This window comes from Astatotilapia calliptera, chromosome 15 (genome assembly GCF_900246225.1).
Source record: "Astatotilapia calliptera chromosome 15, fAstCal1.2, whole genome shotgun sequence".
Classification (NCBI taxonomy): Eukaryota; Metazoa; Chordata; class Actinopteri; order Cichliformes; family Cichlidae; genus Astatotilapia; species Astatotilapia calliptera.
In genome coordinates this window covers 10,078,093-10,101,952 of record NC_039316.1, presented here as the reverse complement: position 1 = coordinate 10,101,952, position 23,860 = coordinate 10,078,093, and the positions used below count along the sequence as shown (strand labels likewise).

Here is a 23,860-nt window from a genome sequence, read left to right as displayed (position 1 = left end):
CCCTCTAGTTACATTAAGTGTAGTTGTTTCTGATTTGCTCTCATTTAGATCTGTACTATTATAATATCAGCTCTCAGTGTAGCCGAAGGTCTTCTTAGCTTCCTGTTTTCTTTTGTAATATCAATATTTTTTATTTAATTTACACTGTATTTCGTCTTTTATGGTTATTATACGCATTTATCCTTAAATAGTGTTATTATTCATCCACCCTCTTTCTTTTTGTGGTTCATTTAATTTGGTTGCTGTAACAACGAATAAGTACTTTAAATACCTAGTGTGCCACTTAATTCTTCTCATCTGTCTTGTAGGAGATGTCTGCAGTGGGGCGCAGCACTGCTCCTTCGCTGACTCCATCTGACTACCTTTTAGACATCAATAAAGTTCTTCTCGCCATGGCTGACAACGAGTTGCTGCTGAACTCCTCTGAGCTCAGCGGGGGCCTTTATGAAGACTTTTCTAGCCAGGAAGACACACTGAGAGTGAGCCATACCCAGCCTTTGAAATGAGTCTCTCTACTGTAGAAATCGTGGAGAAAGTTCTGTTTTGTTTTTTTTTGTTTTTTTTTATAAATGTGGTTTGGTTTTGTGGAGCAGTCTTGAAAAAGTTTAACCAAATTAAAGAATAGAAGAGACACAAGACTCCCCCCCCCCCCCCCCCCCCCAAGTAAAACTTATTTTGCACCAATAACAGCTAGGGCTGCCACAAATGATTATTTTGATAGTCGACTAGTCACCGATTATTTTTGTGATTAGTCGACTAATCAGATCATGCATCCATTGGAGGTACAACGTACAGCTTATTGCACCAGCATGCATCTGCTCTTATATAACTATAATTAGCTTACAGCTTTAAGTGTTTAAGGTATGTGCAAACTAAAAGTAAAGACAAGATGACAGTTTATTCAATTTTAATGAAGTTTGCAGATTGTTTCGGTGAAGTTTAATAAACTCCTTGCTATCTAAAATATAACAGGACACCGGGGTATATTCTCCAGCATCTCACACTTCTGATAATCAGCTGTCTGCTTGACGTTTATTCAGCTGTGTAAAAACTTTAACTTTAATCTCAGCCAAACAGACTTACTCAGGAACAAATAAAACACACACAAAAAAGCCAAACAATATAATTTTTAAGTTGTCTAAGTGACTTATATATCATGTTTAACCTGAGTAGCGAAAGACCGCGGTGGGTTTGAAAATGATTTGCCAGGAGTCCGGTGCTCTCACGGGCTCCAGTGAGCCTTGCCCCCGGCTAGCTATCGAGCTGGTGGGTAACAGACGTCTCCGAAAACGTCGGAGCACTTTTGAAAATATGTGGTGTCTTGATCAACTGAGCAGGTATTTGAGGTTTACACAGCTACATTCTCGCCTGAAAATATGTTAAACGTTTATTTTGTGACCCAGAAAGAATAATAAGAGTAATATTAAAACTAACTAGCTGCCGCCATTGTTGACAACTGAGCAGGGCGCTATGGATTCCTGGGACACAGCTTCTTCTTCTTCGGGGTTTAACAGCAGCTGGCATCGTTGTACATGCAGTGCTGCCATCTTCTGTTTCAGTCCGTTATTACACTCTTAAATCCTACTACTCATTCCTGCGTCTTTTGGGATCTTACAAAGCCTCAAACGACGCGTCGACTATTAAATCAGTCGTCGACGTAATCGTGACTAGTCGACTAATCGTGGCAGCCCTAATAACAGTTTAAATTAGAGGTTCATCAAGGGTTTTATTTTGAAATGTACGTTTTCTGGTGGTTTGGTGTGTTCCATCATGGTTGATCTGTTGAAGAAAGCTTTACAGTTTAATTGATCCCCTCATCAGTACACTTAACAGACCAATAACAGAATTCATTCAGACTTCTTAAAAAGTCACACTGGCTGTTCTGTCTATTAAAAATAAATAAATATGTAATTCACTGATTATCTTGTATACTGCCCATCACCACTGAACCCATAAGCTTCATAAGACTGGGGGTGGAATTGTTGACGTTAATTGGTGTCAGATAACCAGCGACCACATTTGCAGTTCTGCAATCTGCCTGCTGCATTAACTTCCTCTTCTTTTATTATTCCGTTTTCATGTCACAGAATATCAAAGACAATCTGGAGCGTCTGAGCGAGCAGGTCACAGGGATCCACGAGCGCCAGCCTGACGCCATCCGGGACGCTTCGCCTGCTGAGGTGGCGCAAATGGCAGACGCCCTGACACAGCTCAATGCCGAGTGGGACCGCCTCAACCGCATGTACAACCAGAGGAAAGGGTGCGTGCACCAGCTTCCTATAATATAACAGATAAAGGTGTATTTATATTCATTATCTAGATTTAAGGTTTTAAATCAAACCTTTAAACGCAACAAAGGAGAACAGTGAACAAGCTGCTATTTTTACTTGTGGTGTATTTGTGTGAGTAAGAATATGCATGTCAGGATGTTTAGTAGCTGCAGGGACAATATATGCCAGCTGTCCACTAGTCAAGAGAGACAGCAGGACCAGATAAAGAGAGACCAGCACACATGGTAAAGAACACACACACGTACACGCTGACCTTAGTTAATGTCAAAAACAATTCCTTGGGCATAAACAGTCTCATGCCAATTCACGCAGTCTTACAGTCATTCACTCATTCACACACATGCACAGTGCATGACCCTCAGTGCCATCAGCACAGTTCATTGGGCATAAACAGTCTTCACATTTGCTGAGTGCAGTGTGTGCAAAGACACTGTAGTAAACTAGTAAGCTAATTTTGAGATTGCACACAAACTCTGCAGCACTGCATCTGTAATCACAATAACCTCTGGGCATCATTAAGTATCAAAAGAATAGAGTACATGTTGTAAAATTACTCATCCAGAACTCATTTCCTCAGCTTGTCCCTCTGATCAGATTTGTTCTTTTCAGAGCGATGCTCTGAAAGGAAATAGCCGTTGAGCAGACCACCGTTGTGATAGAGATCTGTTTTTTTTTAAGTAATCATCCTTTCGCTCTCTATTTCTTTTTATTCAGTAGTTGTGCTGTGATCTTCACGGTGTTGTCAGAGGTTCCTGATTGTTGCAGCGTTTTTAATAGAGGTCAACTGTTCAGTTTTCCCTTATCATTTCCCGATGGTAGAACATGATGAATTCATTCATTTTTCCGTAGCTGTAGCATATTAACAAGCGGATATGATTCCAACCAACACAACGGATAAACTATGCAGACTGTTTTCTCACTACTATACTCTTACTCACTACAGATACAGTAGATTAGGTATGCTTTTTGAACAGTGGATGCGTAATTGAAAATGAGAGAGAAAGTCAAAGGAATGGGAATTGGATCACAGTGATTTTATGGTATCAATGCAGCTGAAAACACTTCACTCAGTTTGGCTACTGTTCTCAATAAAAGTGGCAGCGGAAATGACAGTTTGAGTCACAATCGAGAGGATTTACAGCCATAGAGATAACATCGATGTTAGTGATATACACAATATGACTGTTTTATTGGTGATGTATTACATTTATATAATTTATAGCCCAGTGCTTCACAGAGCCTTTGCTGTGCACCACACTTTTGAGTTCAGCTGTGTTAAAAGGGTCTGAAGCGACGGCAGAAAGTTGGACAGATTGTCGGTGTGTCCTTCCTCTTTTTACAGATTATCTCCAGATTTCAGCTTTGATGCATGTGCGTTTCCTTTTTGTGCTGCAGGAGTTTCGACCGTGCTGTAGAGGAGTGGGGGCAGTTTCACTGTGACTTGAAAGACATCAGTCAGTGGCTGACTGACACAGAAAACCTGCTGTCTGAGAGCGTTAGCCCTGATGGACAGCTGGACCTGGAATCTGCACGACAATACCAAGAGGTCAGTGGAGGGTGGTGAATCGTTGGTCTGTGTTAAGTTTTTTGTTTTGTTTTTTCTCTCCTAATCTGTTTTGGTTTCTTTACCCCAGAGACAGAATAAATATGTATTTTTTGTGACAAAAGGCCTGTCAGGTCTCTTTCTTTTATTGTTATGGAGACTAATTAGATTAATTTGGCAATATCACATCATCAGCGTGTGTTTACAAGTTTAAATCAAGATTATTAACTCCCAAGGATGCTGTAGTAATATGTTCACGCTATAGGCAGCTTGATGGTTCGATGTGTTAGACAGAAGATAATTGCATTTGGCTCCCCCAGGGGAAAATGGGTGCTATACTGTATCTAATAAATACACCACACATCTGACTGTTCATTATGCAGAGTGGAAATGGAGAGAAGTGAACTGAAGAGTAAGATTAGAAGGGGACTTAAATTTCGCTTTGTTTGATTGCTAAAGCGGTAATTTCATTTCCAAGGGGAATTAAATTCTCTGAAGCTGTTGCATTATCGCTGACGGCGCCGGTGGCATTAACACCTTTATCGGCGTGATTTGCAAAAGCTCGAGCCGCAGTCCAGTGCGTCTGTCTTTTTTACGTTTTCACAGACTGAGAATGAGACGAGGGATCAAGTGGATGGGAATTGAGAGATCAATTAGCTGAGTCACCCTTTAGCGGACTTTACAATCACTCACTCTACTTTACGAGTCTGTCTTGGCAGGTTAAATCTCTCTCGGTGGAAACAGAGATTTGGCAGCTTAAGTCGTGACTCGCTACAAATCATGCCTATGTGTCAATAAGAGATTTGCCTGGAGAGATGGACCTGAGCTCGGGATTTCAGCACTAGTAGATCAGATTATGCTGTTTGACTGAAGCCTTTTTTCCCCCCCTTTCTTTTTCTCCTTTTGTCTCTTCCTTTGTTCGGCATGCATTTTAGGAGTTGGAAGAAGGCATTGCCAGTCATGAGCCCGTCCTGGTTGGACTCAGCCACACTGGAGAGCAGATAATTGGCAAGCTCTCCTCTCCTGATGGGCCCCTGCTTGAAGAGAAGCTGGAAACTCTGGGTCGGCGTTGGAGAGCGGTAAACCGCCAAGTCCTAGACAGACAGCGGAGGTAAAAATGACCTTGTACAAAAGAGGGGGGAAAGATTGAGGATTTGGCGTTTGACATTCTTGTGTGTTGACATATAACATCTTAGTTCTAGAATACAATGTAGCATAGAGGTTGGTGCTCATTCTCCGTTACCATCAGTCTGTTTCTTTATCAGTGTTTGTCAGGTTAACGTTATCAATGCGGTCAGTCAGCCTATAACAGCAATTTAAATGTAAATTTTTAGGATCAGGCCTGCAACCTGGAGGAAATGGAGATCCTAATCTAAGGTGTGTGTGTGTGCAGGTTGGCTGGAAGGGATCCGGCCCTGTCAGAGCTGGTGAGGAGGCGCGAGGAGCTCGCTGTGTGGCTCGAGCAGGCAGAAAACGCTGTTAGCTCCCTGCCTGTCACTGCCACTGACAGAAATCTCAAAGAACTGAAGGTAAAGCTAAACTCAAAACATGCTCGAGTTAGTCTGATTCATGGGAGCTCAGAGATTTCTATTCCTGCTCAGGAGCTGCTGGGGAAGTGCTATTTTTATGGTCAGCTCTGACTGTGTTGTGTTGTCCTTTGTTCTTCTTTCCCCTCTATGCTGTACTGTGAGCACAAGTTGCTCAGAGTGTCTCAGTTAGTCACAAGCAGAACCAGTCTCACCCAGCAAACGTAAACAGAAAGAGCACTGACACTTCCTGTTTTTAATATTCCTGTTTACATCCTCCAAGCCCTCAAACTCAGACTTGTACCTTATGGAAATACACTGCAGAGTAGAATCATTCACACTACATATCTCTGTGCAACAGGAGTTTGCTTCTTTGTTTCCCATTCCTTTGACTTTATCTCTCATTTTCGATCACACGGTGAAATTAAGCCTCGGTGCATCTTTCCTTGCAGGCCCTTGCTGAGGAAATGGATTTACAGAACGAGCGTCTTGGCTGGCTTAACAAGCACGCTCCTCAGATCCTGTCCAGTCCCAGTGTTAGCCCGCAGAACAGAGAACAGCATGTTGCCAAACTCAGAGGCATAAACCTCAACTGGAGCAAGGTATGAAACAAACCGAGCGGGCGGCATGCACACCCAAGTTTGTGAATGCAGAACCTCAAATGAGGCGATGTAGGATTTTGAAATTAATACCATATGTCCATCTACTAAAAATCTTGAGCGGGTTTGAATCTCTGTGACCTCGACCTCATAGTCAACCTTTCTGAAAATCACCTAGAATTTTCAATTTTATACCATAGGTGCATCTACCAGGAGGCTGAGGGCTAGCAGTAGCTATAGCTGGCTTCTTAGCCTTGTAGTCAAAGTGGTTGGTGTGAAACGTTGAGTTCCCTTTCATCTGCTGCTTCATCCCTGATTCTACCACTCCTGCAGGTGACCAATGAGCTGTTGGACAAAGTGGGTGAAGTGGAGACCAACCTGCAAAGTCACGCCCAGTTTCAAGACCGGATGAACAGACTGACTGACTGGGCCGTCATCACGCACCAGACGGTCACGACCCGCGGCCTGAATCCTGGCCAGGCACTGGTAGGTGGACTAAACAGAACTCAGAAAACTAATACACTGGTGCTCACTGAAAATCCATCAATTCTATGCAGGCCTGTTCTCTTATATGATTTTTAAATACGCTGTAGGATCTGGAGGCTTCCATGAAGGACAGAAAGAAGGAGCTGGAGGACCTGTTAGCTCATTCAATAGAGCTGCAGAGACGACAGCAGCTGTTGCCTCAAGAAAAGGTTTCCATAGTAATATAATTTAATAACAAAGTACTAGTGATTGTGGCATATAATTACACATTATTGCACTGTTGAAGTGCTGCTGCCTCACCTTGGGCCAAAAAGATACAATTTCCTGTAATTTCTTAGTTTAATTAGCTCTTTATCTGGTTACACACCATTTCTAATGCTATTATTTTGTACTAAGTCTATATATATGTTTGTGTGTGTGTCTCCTTATGCGCTATCATGTGTATAGGCTAAGGTTGAGCAGCTGGCAGCTGACTGGAAAGCCTTGGATGGCCGGCTGAGGGAATCTCTTGAGCCACCTCTGTCTCCATGGACACATCACCAACATGTAGTCCAACACCAGCAGCTGGGTAAAAAAAAAAATCCAAGAAATGCAATTATTTCTCTCTTTATGTATCGCTGCCTCTGTTTTTATGGTGCATCAAGGGCATAAGGAAGAAGGCATCCAAAACTTGCCCCAGTGAAGTATTTAAAAATGAGATGCTTGTGGATCATTAGCAGGGCATGACAAAAATAAGTAATAAGTTCTTAAATTTGCAATTCCCCTTTGTCCTGCCTTAATCTGGAGCATGAAATGCTTGATTAAAAATAACAAGAGGTGAGCGGCAAAGGTTGTAGCAAACTAAAACAGTCCCCGATGGCTCGTTCGTCATGATTTGGTATGGTGCTACTATCCTCTGAGAGCCTTTTGACAACACCACCTCCCTCCTTCTAACATCTTTAATGTTTGTTGCATCATTTCCTTTTAAAGGAGCTCTATATGTCAAACCTTGCTTGGATCAAGATTTCTTCCTTTTTTTTTTTTCTTTTCCTCCCCCCGCCCCTGCTTCAGTGTCTGCCGTCCCTTCAGCCGTGCAGATGGCCAGCTTGGTGAGCGAGGACCCACACCACCAAACCCCGCACACACCGGACACCGTGGCGCCCACTGATCTTAACGAGACTGCCACTGAGCTTGCAGACTGGCTAGTCCTCATCACCCAGATGCTCAAGTCTAATATTGTCACCGTGGGGGACACGCAGGAGATCAGGACCACTATGGGACGTCTTCAGGTGAGAAATTGGTTGATTTTTTATTTTTTTTATTTTTTATGTGTGTGATTCATTTGTTTTTGTTTTTTTTAAACTGAACTTTCACTAAACTTTCCTTGTATGTTTCTTCACTTGACAGGTGACAAAGAATGACCTGGAGCAGCGTCACCCTCAGCTAGAGGACATTTTCACACTGGCGCAGAACATCAAAAACAAAACCTCCAACCTTGATGTTCGCACATCCATTACTGAGAAATGTAAGAAAAAAGTTGTCAGGGGAAAGAAAAAAAAATAGTAGCAAATATGTATGTTGTGCTTTAGCCTTTGTTTGTCCATATAACCACATCTGTCTCTGGCTTTAGTGGAGAAGGTGCGCAGCCAGTGGGACAGCACTCAGCATGGTGTCGAGGCACGGCTCCAGCAGCTGGATAATATGATTGGTCACAGCAACCAGTGGGAGGAGCGGAGGAAGGAGGTGATGGGCCTTATTGGGCACCACGAAGGATGTTTCCATAACCTTCTTCAGCGTCAGTCCAGAGATCCCCTGACTGAACAGCTTAAAGACAATAAGGTTAGCGAGGAAAAAAACACTGCTAAACTTTCTCTCTGTGACCTCAGTACGCCTCATCTGTCCTCTTGAGGTCATTTACTGTGATTCTGTAGCAAGCTTGTCTACTCATATTCCTCACGGAGAGAAAAAAAAAATGGATCAAAGCGAACTTTATAACATATTAGAGGTCCTTTATACAGTCGTGTAAGTTTATACAAGGCGAGAATGAATAAATCACCTCTCTGAAGTATCACTTTGAACTTTAATAACGTTCGTACACCCACATCATCCATCATTTTAATTTGAGATGATGTCTTGGCCAATGATTTCTGGCACCAAATCCTGCCTCTTCTGACAGATTACAGGGACCGAACACTAGAGGGCAACTGAGTTTAACAGAATCCAGGATGCTGTATACACAGCTGTTTGCTCCTGGTGTGTGGTCTTGTAATAATGAGTAATTATGTATTTAAAATAGTGAAGTACACTTTTTTTTTTGTTAAAAGAAAGTCTTATATGGATGACTTACTTCCAAATGCTGAATTTGGAGTCTTAATCACCAGGGTCTAATGTAACATGCTTGATTAAGCAGAGGTTAAACAAACAATGTCAAAGAGCCGAGCAGCAGAATAACAAATTTGTGTGTGTGTGTGTGTGTGCATGTTGTTGTTTTTTTGTTGTTAGTTTAATATTTCTTTTTTCATCTTAGAGAATGAGTCATTAATATCCTCACACGGCAGTTTTTCATATACCAGGCCGCAACAGTATACAGCAAACGGCACAGGAAGATGGATAACTCCAATAATGATAAACAATGCCCTTCACAGTGACTTACAGTATTCACGCTGACTCACATCTGTCACATCCTCAGAGTCGCAATCCAGTGTCACGAATATCAAAGCGCTGCATTGTTTTACAGGAGTTTCTCCAAGCTCTGGGCCGAGGCCAAGCTACAGTCGCAGCCTTCAACGAGTTGTCTAATCACCTTTTACGAGAGTATTCTACCGATGACACCAGGAGGATCAAAGAGGTCGCAGATAAACACAATGCTGCCTGGAACAGCCTCAACAATAGGTGCATACAAGTTGGCCCGCTCACCCTCTCACTGTGCTTCAAGGCAGATACCCTTTAACAGTATTAAATGTTTTTGAAGTTATTGCTATATCTCATATATAGCTATGCGTTTGTCTCAATCATATTAATGGACAGGGCCAATGACCGTCACACGCAGCTGGACAGTGACCTGAAGGGCGTGCAAGTGTCTCTCAGGGAGCTCGAGTCCTTCCTCAAATGGCTCCAGGAGGCTGAGACTACGGTCAACGTTCTCGCCGATGCCTCCCAGAGGGAAGATGTGTCGCAGGACTCCGCCCACGCGAAGGAGCTGAGGCGACAACTGGAGGTAGGGGCCGTAAATTGATAGAGAAACCGCGAGTATGTGAGGAATATATGCACAGGTGCCAGCCTATTATCTCACTGTCATCCTTCATTAACGCATCCTTCAGCTACCGAACAGGGGCTGGGGTGTGTGTATGCTGCTGGTTAAAGGTGTGTGTGAATCAGAGGGCGTGTGAATGCTTTTACACCTTGAACGTAGCTCAGTGATCTCCTTGTTCTGTCCCGCTTACGAAGTGTGTGTGTGTGTGTGTGTGTGTGTGTGTGTGTGTTTGCCCTCAGCTTGCTTGTCATTTACTCAGATGTTCCCTCCAGGATCAGTTGACGCACATCATCCTATACTCTATGTAATGATTTAATCCCAAAATCACCTCACCTCAGCCTTCCAGCAGATACAACAGGCGCTAATCTTCTTTCATTTATTTATTTATTTTTTACTTCTTGCTGAAGTTGAAAAGGTGTTTTTAAAAATGTCTTGTGGTCATCTCTTTTGGCTTCTACATTGAGCGACGTTTTAACAATCTCATTGCTTTTTCAGAGGAACTCCTTGTCCCTGAAAAAGCGCTGCAGTGTCATCCATCTTTCAGAATCGAAATCACCAGTCCAATAAAAATTCTGTGTTTTCTTGTCTTGAACGCTACATTGCCATCACTCCCGCTTCCATTTTCCGATCATTTAAAAAGAGGCCAAGGTTATAGAGAAAAATGACGCTGAATCACCGCATGAATGGCTGCAAAGATTTCTGATTCATCAACTTGATGCGAATCTGATGGTCACAGACTTTTGTAACCCGTTTGTTGAACCCTTGCCGGATTTGGAAGTAATGAATGCTATTATCACATTTACCTGCCCATTACAGTCATCTATATTTGTTGTACTGAACATAATCCATCATTATATAAACCTTTTCAAACTTACGTCCTGCATATTATTACAATTTAGTCCTGCAAAGGTCGTGTGTCTTACTAGAACACCAGAAACTGTCTGTATAAACTCCTCTTATACGATGAGTTGGGATGCCAAAATTGGCACAAAGGTAGATCTTAGGGCTCTGAAGGTTATCAGCTATATTACGTTTTAGCACATTATCATGTTGCAACCTAGCAACCACCAACCAATGGGCTAAAATTAGCCATTTGTAGCATTTTGCACCAAGAACACTTTAGACAAGCATTGGACAAGTTTATTTTCACAAACCTTAACTTATACATGTATTGTAATGTCATCGTGTTGCCTAGCAACCACCTATCAACCTACTGTAGTGAGTTCAGTAAATGTGTTAAAATAGTAACTAAGGGTAGTTTCCACCTGACTCCATTATGTTTGTGCTTAAGAGCAAACATATTGGTGTAGCTTTCCTAATTTGTTATCACCCGCCGCCTGTCTTTATCTTCTGTTGTCATTTCATTACCAGTTGGAGTCGAGATTGATGGATGGTCCTCGCCCAGAAAGTGGGTTTACATAACATAGACAGGCTTCAAGCCTTTGATGTTGTGGCTTTACTGAGTGTTGTTCCCCACAAACCCTTTCATTAGGTCACAATGACTGCTCTGCCACTGTTCGGTGCTTAGTTACTTTAATGACAATTTGTAGCCGCAGGCGGTTGTCATTCTCACTGCTGTTTTCATATTAAGCCCGCAGTTGGTGACTGGTCAGACTCGGTGACAAATACAAATTGGTGCATTAACTGATATTTCATGAAAATGTGAGGCTTAATGGCATAAGACCGAAAAACAACTGATGCTGTTGCGTGTGATGCAGTAATGACAGTCATGGCCACAGGAATCAACATACCGGGAAACAAACTTGTTTGTTCTCTTGCCGAGTTGGATTAGAATTGATCGTGACTGTCTGATAAATTGGGGAATTATGTGATCAGTCTGGTTAGTCTCCTGCGGATTTTTGTGGGCTTCCAATGTAGCCAGGAAATCGGGGATAAAGAATAATGGATTTCCAGTTCAAAAATTCCTGTTCTCTTCATTGGTCATTGGTTACGAAAAGAAAAAAGCTAATTAAAGCTTAATCGTTGTCAGATGACAGCTATCGTTTCAGGTTTGCTCAGTAGAGCAAACTTTGTGCCAGAAATCTTGTCCCTTTGCTACAGATTCCCCATAATCACAAGCAGATATCTGATGTCTTTACTCGGCTCAGCCACTATAAAAAAAAAAAAGTCCTTGTTTTATTTATTTATTTTTCTGGGTTTTTTTTTTTATGAATTTATAAAATTCCTTAAATAGTTTTTGCTTCACTGAGTGGAAGAAGTACCAGTTTTATTTCTTTTTGAATTAACAGACACTAAAACTTTGCAGAAAATAAGGTCGCCTGACTACATTTTGAAGCGTCGGTAATTAATTACAAAAATAAATTTTGATCCAGTTCAGTGCGCTTTCATTATCTTGGCACTGGAAGGCAGGCTGTGTATGAGCCATTATAGAGATATATGTAACTTTGTATTATTTTATCTACATGCACTATATTTTCAATAGTTAATTTTCTGGACATTTAACTCTATAAATTGTGCCTTTTTATAACAAACTCCCTCTCATTAATTTGCACTGGTCCAGTAGAGACAAAAACTTCAAAGGGATAATTACCACCATGTTATGTAATTGCATATTGTCTTACTGGAGCATACAGGAAGTCACTTGTTTACATCACAAATCTGCACATTTGGTGGAATAATGTGCAGATTTATTCCATCATGAAGGTGCAAAGATGTACACAGCCTGATGATCTGCTTATATCTCGCTTGCCTTGTGCATGTTTAGCTGTGGGCTTTAGATTTATGTGGGTTTGTGCATGATTGTACTGTGGTGTAAGCAGATGAGTCGCACATGCTTTCTACAACCTCTTTCTTTGAAAAATGGTTCATAGTTTTATTAACCCAGAGCCAACAAAACACTCAGTGTCTCTTGTAATTCCCCGTGAAGCAGAGTCAATACTCTGTGGAATGACTGAAATGGATGCTGTAGCCAGTTAAACCTTGTCTAAACACAGCTCTTCAGTGAGCTCATCATGCCATCTCTCATTGTGTGTGTGTGTGTGTGTGTGTGTGTGCCTGTTGGTGAATGATGATTACTCTAGTTGGCTGCATCTTTTTCTTCCTTTCCACTGTCAAGTTACTGTCATTTAAATAAACTTACCGGTAATCAGGGACCAAAAAACAAAACAGTTTTTGTTTTGTGCGTCAATTTGTGTCACATCTTTAAAAAAAAAAAAAAAAAAAAATGATGGAGAGGCGGCTGGTCTTGGGTTTTCATCCTCAATTCAAATTAGTGCCTCTTGTCTTGTGGTTGGGAGAAAGAAGGGTGTTTTTCATCACTTTAAATGAAAGTCAAACATTAGCAGAGGGCATGAAAAGGGTTAAAATATCCACTCTATGGGTTATACTTTGTTATACAGCGTGGTTAGGAGTTCAGGAGGAAGTGAGCGGCTGCTTTTCTCTGCTCTTTTTCTTCTCTAAATGTCATCTCTCTGCTGCCTGGTGCCTCCAGCAGATACATTCTCTAAACATTCAGCTGTTTTCTGCACTGATAAAAGATACTTAAAAGCCTTTTATCTTTTATTTTTGACCTTGCCCTCCTATCTTCTGATGCTCTGCTTTCCACCCACTTTTTATTTTCCTCATTTTTTGGTTTTATCTGCAGTTTACCAGCATGTCCTCCCTCTTTTCTTCTCAGTTAATCGCTTAAAAAAATAGTATTTTTTTTATTTTTTTTGGCGACAAAAACATGGCTCTTAATTAAAGACACATGCACCGTATCTCTCCCACACACTTGTTTGTGTCTGGAAATATTTTTCTGTAACATATTTGGCTTTTTAAAGAGATATATTATCAGTTATAAACACCGAAAAACATAATTTTCTGCTTTTGGTAGGTGTACTGTAGTTTTTGGCCTTTAGTTTTAAATACTTAATTTTTTTGGACTGCTAGTGGTTTTATTAGATAAGCGGCAGCAAAGAGACAGCAAGGAAGGCAGGAGGAGACACCACATGGGTAACGACAGAAGTCTGGTCTGATGCAGCCTGTGTTTGGCACCACAGATAAAAACTAAATCAAAAACAGTCACTTAATGGCTTTTTCGGGAGATTTTAAGTGCATTTGGCATTTCCTGATGTAATTTGTTCCACGATCATATCTCAGGTGTCTGAAACTGAGACAACAAAAATGGCTTCCTTAATGGAAGAGGAGAACTAGAGCTAAAAAAGTAGACTGTTATTTTTTTTGCATTGAAAAATTACTGTCTGAAACTAAAGTTTCTCAACAAACCTTTTTTTCTTTAATAAAAACCTTACCAATGGTTGTCAGCTACCCTAATGGAGAAAAAAGTCTGTCGCAAATTGCATTAAGAAGTTGCGTAGGTGTAGTAACAAATTGGCTCAGTGTAGTTTGAAGGCATTCAGAATTGACCTTTAACCTGTATGGTGCATTATTGTATCTCTAGAAGCATTGTTTTTGGGTTCATGCAATCCTATGTGTTCTCAGATTTGCTGGATCCACCTGAGTGCACTACAGAGTAGGGCTGTGCGATATGACCAAAATCTCATATCCCGATATAAGAATTCTATCGTCCCAATAACGATATAAATCACAAAAATGTAACATTTTCTGTAAATTCTGTGAATCTCGGGCAGCTCGACTTGCGGGAAGTGTTTCCAGCTGCGCGTCATGTACCTGGAGTCGAGTGTTTTAACAGATGCATGAAATGATACATTTTTAGACATAAGTTGTAATGGCCGCCGTTTTCTTTGTGAGTATTTATTACACAGCGTCCTGCGGGGAAAAGCCTGTTCTAATGTTTGAGTCTAAGGTTTATTTTTTTAGCACCTGGCGGCTCTTTTTTACTTCTCATCCGTAAATAATCTGCTCTTTCACGTGATTCAGTTTATTTTGAAAAGTCTCAAGTGGATCTTGAGCTTTATTGTGAAAGGTTTATGTGGAACATAAACAAGCGGACACGCGATGGTGTTACCGTCGTTGTTGCTAACCACAACGCATAAAAACAGGCGCTTGTCCGTCCGTAGTGTGGTTATATTAAATATAAGAGAAAGAAGAAATTAATATAGCCACTACAGTGACCATCAAAACGATGAAAAAATATTGCTGTAAACAGTTTATTTTGCGACACCACGAAACAAGCGATACCGTACAATAAAAAACGATAGACGTTTTTATATCGTCACCCGATATATATCGTTATATCGAACAGCCCTACTACAGAGCATCAGTAACGCTTAAGAACAAGCACTCAACAGTGTTGTCTGAAAGTATGAATGGTACCAGCCTTCTTGGCATAGTGTCTCGAGTGCTTGACAAGTGAGGATGTCTTGCTTCTTCAGTTTTAAGCAACTGACAGAGCCCGAGGTAATGTGGGGGTTGTGTAGTGGTGTGAGGTGTGAAACCTCTGTAAGATGTAGCCTCACCCACCATCATAAGGCAAGGTGAGAATGGGGGATTGAAGACTGCTGACTCAAGGTGGCTGGTAGCTGGTGCTGTAAGCCATCACCTCTGTTCAACTATGGTCGATCACAGCGGATGTAGATGGCCTCCTTTACTCCTTCCAAACTATCTGTCTTCTCGGTCCAGAATGTGAACACTGGCATCCTTGACGGAATGCCCTCTCTCCTGTAGGTGTACAGCAGAGTCTATCAAGCACTCGACTACCATGACACGGATGACTGTGAACCGACACAGACTTCTTGGCGCTCACGTCACACATTCGAGCTGCGATACTACAGTTCTTACTTATTTTTGACCTCTGCACATGTGCAACGATGTATTTTTCTTTTTGTCATCAAAATGAAAAATATGTTTTTGACTACTCATGTTTAACATTCATGAGTCAGCCACCAGCTTCACGGGCACCTAAGCCGTGGAAGTGCTCCAGCTAAGATTGCCAGTGCAGAAAATGAATGGGACCGCTACTTCCCAGAATCCTGGATGCCTGAAATAACCCCTCCTTCTCTATATCTCTATTGTGTGTGGTTCTCATTTGTCCTCCAAGTTCTTGCACAATCTCTATCTCTCTCTGTCGCTCTCTCTCTCGTCTGATTGTCTCTCGCTCATTGATTTGTTTCTTGCCTGGCATAATGTCATTCAACCTTCACAACAGATGCATTGTTTGTCTTCCCTCAGTGGTGCTTTTCATCCGTCTCCCTCTTTCTTAGTCTCTCACTCTATTTTGCTCTCTCTCTCTTTCGCTCTCTCTCTCTCTCTCTCTCCCTCCTGCTCTCTCTCTCTCTGTCACTCCTTCCCTCTCTTTCTCCTCTCCGGATCGGCAGCAGTAAAAAGTAAGCCGCGTACGGACAGCTTCTCTTCTCGTCCAGTGCAACTCGTGCCGTCCTCTCTCCCTTCCCTCTCATCTCTGCCAGCACTTTGCGCTCTTTCTCTCCCCGTTTATCTTTTTCTTCTTCTTTGTTTCTTCTTCTTCTTCATCATTTCCCTCTTCTCTGTCACTCTCTTGACTCTGCAGGGTGCCGTCACGAGTGATTTGTTTGATTCTCTTCTGGCTCTGCGGTCGAGGTGCGCGTGTGAATGTCCGCGTGGAGGAGAAAGTGAGTGTCTCGTCTTGTCCGGCTCTTTTGCATCATCGCGCGCATGTGTGAGTGCATGCTAAGAGCTGCGTGAGTGACTGTTTATAAAGAGAGAGAGAGAGGGGGGGGGGGGGAGAAAGCAAACTGAGGCTGCGCTCACTATGTTTATTGTGTGTGCGTGCGTGTATGTGACAAAACGTGGGTGCATGCTGAGCTGAGTACGCCTGCGAGTGAGTGAGTGTGTGTGGGGTTTTTTTTCCCCTTCTCTCTCTCTCTGTGTACATGTGTGTGTGCGCATCACGTCAGCTTGGCTGGGGTCTGGTCGGCTGGAGAGGGAGAGGGAGAGGGAGAACAATATGAGCGGGGTAGGGCAGTGCTAGCATGCGGACCAGGAGCAGGCTGCTGCAGACTTGTAGCAGTCTTAAGATGATGGCCATGGTCCGGACCTCCCTCCAGAAAGTGGTGGTCTTCTTACACAGGCTCCAGAGGATGGCCATCTCCTCGCCGCGCTACCAGAAACTCTGCAAGGTACGTGGAGACACGGAGCTGGAGAGCAGAGAGTTCATGTTTTTCTTTTTTTCTATTTTTCTTTTCCTAATTTAATTGGATTTTCTTTTTAAACTTTTACGATTGCACTCGTATGTGTCATTTAAATGATTATTTTTTGATTCTTTGGGATTTGTTTGGAGTCTATATTTATCAGATGCTCGGTTTGTGTCAGCAAGCAGCCATAAAGTTTTTGCTGCACATGTGTATTTGTATTTCCCCCACCCCCAGTGTAAATGCTCTTGCTTTTCAGAAATCTGGAGCTTATCACCAAGTTGCCCGTCTTTGCCTCATCCATAGCTTCTCTATTTTTGGCCTTTTTATTCATGAGTCATTCGGTTGTCAAGACATTCAGTTCCTGCTGAAGTTGTTTTGAGGACTCCAGTCACCTCCACAGCCTGTCGTTTTAAATATATATGTGCATATATACATCAGCAGCTTTAGGAACTTTTGGCACTTCTTTCACATATCAAAGAAGAATTCAAACTGTGCGTCCCTGCCGTAGAGTGAGGTTGTGTGTGCACGCTTTGTATTTTTGTCAGCTTTTAAAGTGAGTGCAGGCATACACAGGGATTGTGGTGAAGAGTGTGTTGTATTTGTTTTTGGTACACAACTATTTTTGCTTGTTTGGGATTTTCAGAGACATTGTGACAGGTGGGACTGATGGGACGCTGTTCTGTAACCTAATTTAATTCGATCTCTTGATTAAAGTTTTTAGCTGATCTCATTATGTTGACACGACACACCGGTTAACAGGTTGGCGCCACACACACATTCATTCGAAAAGCGCATAAGAGAAACATGAGGAGAGTGTATTTGGTTAAAAAAAGAAAATCAAAGTCAGCTTTATTGATTTTACTTGAGAGAAAACGACCGCTGATGTGCACCGGACTAGATGTCATTTTGTACCCCTGTTGATCATTATTGATCGCTGATCTTCATTGCCGTCTCTCTTGCGCTGCACAGCACTGACCTGCTCTCGCTCAGAGGGTAAGGGTGGGGGTGGAGAGGGGAGACCAGCTGTTGAGATTTGACAGTACTGTGCGTGTGTGACTGTTGGAGAGCGACAGACTAATGCATCAGAACAGTTTTGGATTAGTTTCCAGCTTCAATCATGGCTCGACAAACATGTGGTGGCTCAGTTTAATCCATCCTGAAAATTCGTTATGCTTTAGGGCTGCATATTTTTGCCTTTTTTTTTCCTACTCACCAAGTGTGTGGTTATTTATTTATTTTTTTGTCTCTACAGAAGAAAAGCCAAAAATTATCACGAGAAAGTCTATTTATATGTATTTTTTCCCTGTTTTTTTTCTAGCCTGTCTTGTTTCTCTGGGAACAAAACAAGAAACAAAAAGCAATAGTGACGACTCAAGGATTAGACCTTGTTAAAAAATAAAAAAATTATGGGAGAGTGATAAACAGAGCATTAGGCATTTGGGATTAGGCATTTATTTCCTGCTCTTTCTCAGCTTATCTTGCAGATGCTTGACTTATGTTTGTTTGTTTTTAAACAGTTCTTGGCAAAAACAATTAAAACTAGATCTGTGGTAGCAACTCTACCCCTCTTGAGTTGATTTGCTCTTTTGGCTCCATTAAGCACCCTTAAGGGGCCAGACCTTCGCTGGATTGTGTCTGTACCGGACAGTGGGAGGAATCAGTCATTCCACAGCCGATTACCCTCCCCTGGGTTGCATCAGTCATTCCAGCTTCGTTTGGCCTTCCCTTGGGGGACTGTAATGCCAGGGTAGTCCTGCCTCCCTGGGGTGCGCTCACTGGCCGGCAGACTGGAACAATGACATCCTGATGATAGATTCGAAATGGGCTCACCCTCCGGCTCTGGTCATTCTTTCTTTTTTGGAGGCAGACCACGGCCTGCTTATCGTCTGACACGCGTTATTAAGTGCAAAAATAATGGGAGCTGGTTCATTTAAATTTAATAATTTTAACATTTCTAATTATTCTCAGAGGAAATAACTGATTTCATATATTGTATTCCTTAGTTTCCTGAAGAACATGGTGTTTATGTTTTCGTACCACTCTTAAAATCGTAAGAAAAATACATCCCACCAACACTTTCAATTTGATCACACTAACTCAAGTCAACAGTTCGTGTTTTCGTCTGACTCACTGTCACAAAGGCTGCTTTTTACCCTTGGAAAACCAATTAGACGGCAATATCAAGCTTACCTCTTGAAAAGCACGGACTTGCATCATGTTTGTCGTCACTACCTCTAACAGAGTACCAGTGCAGGGCACGGTGACCACTGACTCACCGTGCTGTGATGGATGGGAAGAGTATGAAATGTACAGAGTCATATCTTTTTATCTGTTAATCATATTTTTCTGGGAGCTTTTGGGTTTATGCAGAGCACCAGTTATTTTGATGTATAATAGCGAGCTTAGCTGTGTTTGCAAACGGCAGCCATTTAACGTTTTTAAAATTTCATCTGTTATTTGGAGAGTAAATTATCTTTTCCAGTTCAAAGCAATAACATTTAATGAGGTTGTATGCTCTGGGAAATTTTCTTTAATCTATACGGCGTTCCCCTGAGGCTGCATTCGATGCATTCATTCTGTACTCATTAAAAACATCGGCTAAATGCCTTAAATGTAAATGCGAGCTTCGCTGCATCCCGATTGTTCCTCTTGACCGGCCTTTCACCTGGCGCTCTCGCTCTGTAGCGTTCTCTCTTGAAAATTGCTTGCAAGCATGTGACATATAGTTTACTGGTGAATAGAAGCTCTGAGTGGCATGCCTGGTTCATTTATAGTGAGGCATACAGAGGGGCCCTTGTGGCTCATTTCATCTCCTCACTTTTGCTGCGCTCTGTCTCTCCGTGTGTAATCTCTAGCTGAGAATTGGGTGAAGGGCCCACCTCTCTCCAGAGGAGCGTCCTCCTACTCTCATTACTGTAGCGTTGGCTGCTATTTCGTGTGTGCGTGTGTCTGTGTTAAACCAAAGCCTACTTTAGAAACAGCCCTAAAGCAGCAATAATGTGCAGTCATGCCTTGTCTGTCTCTGTTTCTCTGGAAAATGCTTTGGCCTTTGGGCTCCACACTCGATCCACCTTTGCTCCTGGCTCACTGCTACCCCAGGACAGGTGACTCAGGCGTGGGCATGGAGCCCAGCTGTCTGACCTCCCTGTCCTTGAGCTCCACAGGGGTCCTATGGGTTATTAGCAAGTGTTAGCATTAGCAGTTAGAGCCTCAGGTGCAGTCAGATTACACCCCACCCCCCACAATCCTCTCCCCCCAGTAACCTGGCTCACGCTCAGATTGTGGATAATTTATTTCTTTATTTTTTTCATGCATCCTTAGACACAGTTAGCTTACGGACACTCATGCATTCAGTTCTCCAACACATATGTGGATGAACACATTTAAAATACAAGCATACCCACACACTCACTCACTCCTCAACTCCTCTGTGAGTGATGAGTCACAGGCGGGAGATTTATGTGGTAACAGATTCATAAATGCAGGTCATTTAAATTCATCAAGACCGTATTGGGAACGAGCAGGGACAATAAAAGAAAATGAAGATGGGTTTTTCTCTCCCAATCAACATTACATGTAAATCACCACAGATGGACTTTCTATTGGGAGTGGACTGAGGTGAAATAGCACTTAAATCACTGATACAGCCCCGAGTTAAGCTGCTCTCCTTTTCTCGATTGCCATTACGGCAGAAAGTGACCGTTCCATTATGATAAGATGAGATGAAGAGGACAGAAAAACTGGTCTTGAGATTGAAAATCAACACCCCAGGATTAGATGGAATCCACAATATACTATATTTGCTTCAAATATAAACAGAGAAAGGGGGGGGGGGAGACCCTCAACCTCCTCGCCTTTCTCCTCCCTTTGTCTACATCCCATTTTGTCTCTCGCACATCCAGTAAACTCATTTATCGAGCCAGTAATGCATGCGTGTGTCCGGTTTGTGTTTATGTGCACTTCCATTAGTGGCTTTCAGGCACTTCCTAACACCAAGCTAAAGCTGCTAATGCCTGTGTAGTTTGTCATCACGTATACTTTATGGTGCTGGAAAGCTCTGTATTCACCCAGCACTTCAACATGTGATATCCAGAGTAAATAACAAGGAAGAAAGGGAAAGATATTGATGGAGAGATGTGCGCAATTACCTCTGTAACTGTGTACTGGTTAACTGTCGTGATCAGTTTTCAAAGGAGTTGTTTTTCTCTTGTGATGACTGCATCTTTGCACTGAGGCTGGAAACGGGAGGAAAAATAGCTTAACCATGAGAAGCACCTACAAAATTCACTCTTAAAAGTCTGTATACAAACAGAGAGAGAGGTAGTTAGGTATTGTGTAACTCCTAAAGGGACAATGCACATTAGTTAGCATGACTACTTGGACCCATCATTTTGCCGTGGCATGCATAAGTATTAAAAGGAATCACTGATACAAAAGCATCAAAGCCCAGTTAAAAGTTAATAAATTAAACACACCGAGCACAGAACAATGACATAACCATGTGACATATAACAGAAAAATCTGAACTAACATTACATTTTAGTGTCAAAGTTACTAACAACTTGATCACATTTTACAGTCTTGATACAAATTTGATCTAACGTTTCTACAGTCTTTTTTTCCCCCACCTGTCTGTCCAGCTATTAAGAAAGTAGATGATGTGATAGATCTGAGGTCCAGTACTCAGGTTTACTAGAGGACATGTTTGTTTTCAGACAGCAGACTTGGCCAAAACTCACTGGCCCACCTGACACCGTGATCTATGGCCGGCCCAAAAATGGCCTGAGCCGAATCACGGCAAGCAGAGGGAGAGATAGAGATCTCAAGGTTTTTGCCTTTTCGTTGTTCTCCCTTATGGCATGGCAATCTCTCAATACGTGCTTAAAGTGCTTAAAGATTTGTAGAAACTAACCCGTAAGAGAGGGGAAAAAAGGGAAATATTGACCTGAAGGCAGTGAGGAGGCAGTCATTTTTGTTGCCATCTAGAGGTCCCTATGACCTTCCAGCTCTCTTATCATCCTTTCACTGTCTCATGTACCGCTTGCCCGACTGAGTCGGGGTGCGATCCAGCGGGCACCCTAAGTGCGGGAAATAAAATGAAGCATGCAATCATTTTTCCTTTGCTGTTCCTTCTATTCTTGTGCTGACAATCAATCTGCGGGGACAAGGCCTGCGCTCTGCACCTTGCCAGAGTCCCACCTTGCCAATATCTATGGTGAGCACACAAACAGTGCTGACTCACCGTCCATATTTTGCTTTCTCTCAGTGTGTATATGTGAGCGCCTGCACCTTTTTGTGGTGCTGACAAATACCACAGTTTCAAGTTGAAGAAGAGATTGTGTTTATACAAATGTGCTGATAACATAAGGTCAGAATAATCAGAAGGTGATTGAGCCAATTAGTATTCAACAGATTAGAAAGTGTATCGATTGATCCTGTTCTCACTACCCTCTGTTACTTCTCTCCTCTTTGACCCTTCCCTCCTATCTCCCCCCCCCCCCCCCCCCCTCCCCCTATTTACCTGCATCAGCTTCAGTTCTCATTCTTTCTCCTCTGTGAATCTCTTCTACCTTCGGACAGTTTCCCTCTCTTGTCAAGGATAATTAATTCTTTAAGAAGGAGTGGAACATTCGCTCCACGATAACGTCTGTTCCTGCTACGTTTCAACGCCTCTGTGTGTTATTTCCACAGTGCTCTGAGCCCAAATGATTTTGTATTTCATCATTTTTTTTTTTTTTTTAAAAACATCTATCAAAAACACGGTGTGCATTTGCAGTGATTTATCACTTCTAGAAATCTCTTTTGAAAGGTGAAACATTCACGTATGAGCAAGCGTCTTTGTCTTGATGCCATTCTTTCTCCGAATCTTGTCCTTGCTGTAGAGATAAACATTTAATTGATCTATTCACCTGTCTTTTAGGCTTTTTGTACAACCACTCAAAAAAGGGGGGAAAACACTTAGATGGAACTACAAATTATTTTTAGCAGAGAAATACAAAGACACACTTCATTCCCTTTCTTCTTGATCTACTATCACCATTTCACTCAGTAGCAATTTTCCTAATATCACCATAATATGCAGCATATGCACCGGCTCACCTCGCCCTCTTTCTATTTATGCCATCATCTGCTCTTTGCACACCGCTTCTAAATCATTCATGCTTTCTGTCTTTTCCCTCCCATCCTCCAAAAACATTCTGCCCATCTTCCTCAACTCTTAGATGGCTTACTAGATGCTACTTGAGCCTTCATTCATGCACCCTTTACAAACCAGATACTTGCATTCTACGAGTTTCCAACACTGAAACTATACTTGCTTGGATGTCATTTATGAGTCGCCTCAAGGTTTATCATCCAGGTAGCTCATCTTAACATTTTTCCAATTGGTTAAATCAGCGGATGTTTACTTCACCTGTGTTATTTTGTCTGAATGTCCCTGACTTGGGGCTTTCAGTGGCCTAAATTAAAAAAAGGAGTGGAGGTTAAAAAGAACAAGAACCCCAAGAAAATAGCAGTGGAAGAAAAAGTGGGAAAGACAAGAGGAAAAGAAATTAGCCCCAGTGTAGAAGGTACTGCGATGAAGGAAATGGAGCATTGAGCATCCTCTCAGAGATAACACAAAGAGGAGCTGAAAATGGTTTTCACTGTTATATCACAGGAGATTAAAGATAAATCAAGCTATATATAGTCTGTAATCTGCAGGCAGGAACAGCCTGCTAGAGTCAAATGCCACTATGGGGGGGGGGGGAGTTTGATGGGTAGTCACAATCACGTCACAGAAGTGTTGAGCAGAGTTTTTGTAAAGTCTTAAGTTTGCCCAGAGGAGCTCTCACTGTTGGCGTGCAGTTTCTGCTCTGACAAGCTTTTGAAAGGTAAAACTCTTCTTAAATTAGAAATGTCCTCTCCGTACTACATGGTTAAAAGATTAGACACGAGACGGAACCATGTGATACTCGAGAAAGTTGAGAGAGGGATCAGAGATGACGGGAGCGGATCAGCGTGAGCAATGAAAATGTTTGTGAAAGACAGCTCGACGTAAGCTTTAACTCCATCTCAGTGGTGCCTTCACACGTCGGACCGCAGACATCAAAGAAAATCCAGAGCTGTTAGGTGAGACAAGGAATCAAATTAGATGTACTACAGTGCTGC

At 42.2% G+C, this 23,860-nt stretch overlaps 1 protein-coding gene across 7 annotated transcripts in view; it reads left to right on the top strand.

Moving 5' to 3' along the window:
* The window catches only part of utrn (utrophin), a 198,586-nt gene that overhangs the window by 58,805 nt on the left and 115,921 nt on the right, over positions 1 to 23,860 (top strand). For 6 of the 7 annotated variants that reach the window (XM_026194061.1, XM_026194060.1, XM_026194057.1 and 3 more), the window contains 14 exons: positions 309 to 479; positions 2,088 to 2,260; positions 3,687 to 3,837; positions 4,770 to 4,945; positions 5,228 to 5,363; positions 5,813 to 5,962; positions 6,293 to 6,445; positions 6,553 to 6,654; positions 6,893 to 7,013; positions 7,496 to 7,713; positions 7,832 to 7,949; positions 8,055 to 8,263; positions 9,162 to 9,316; positions 9,452 to 9,641. In XM_026194061.1, the coding sequence (XP_026049846.1) occupies positions 309 to 479; positions 2,088 to 2,260; positions 3,687 to 3,837; positions 4,770 to 4,945; positions 5,228 to 5,363; positions 5,813 to 5,962; positions 6,293 to 6,445; positions 6,553 to 6,654; positions 6,893 to 7,013; positions 7,496 to 7,713; positions 7,832 to 7,949; positions 8,055 to 8,263; positions 9,162 to 9,316; positions 9,452 to 9,641 (2,223 nt within the window). Of the gene's footprint in view, positions 1 to 308; positions 480 to 2,087; positions 2,261 to 3,686; positions 3,838 to 4,769; positions 4,946 to 5,227; positions 5,364 to 5,812; positions 5,963 to 6,292; positions 6,446 to 6,552; positions 6,655 to 6,892; positions 7,014 to 7,495; positions 7,714 to 7,831; positions 7,950 to 8,054; positions 8,264 to 9,161; positions 9,317 to 9,451; positions 9,642 to 15,884; positions 16,697 to 23,860 lie in introns of those variants that run through there. The other variant, XM_026194063.1, reaches the window with a different exon arrangement.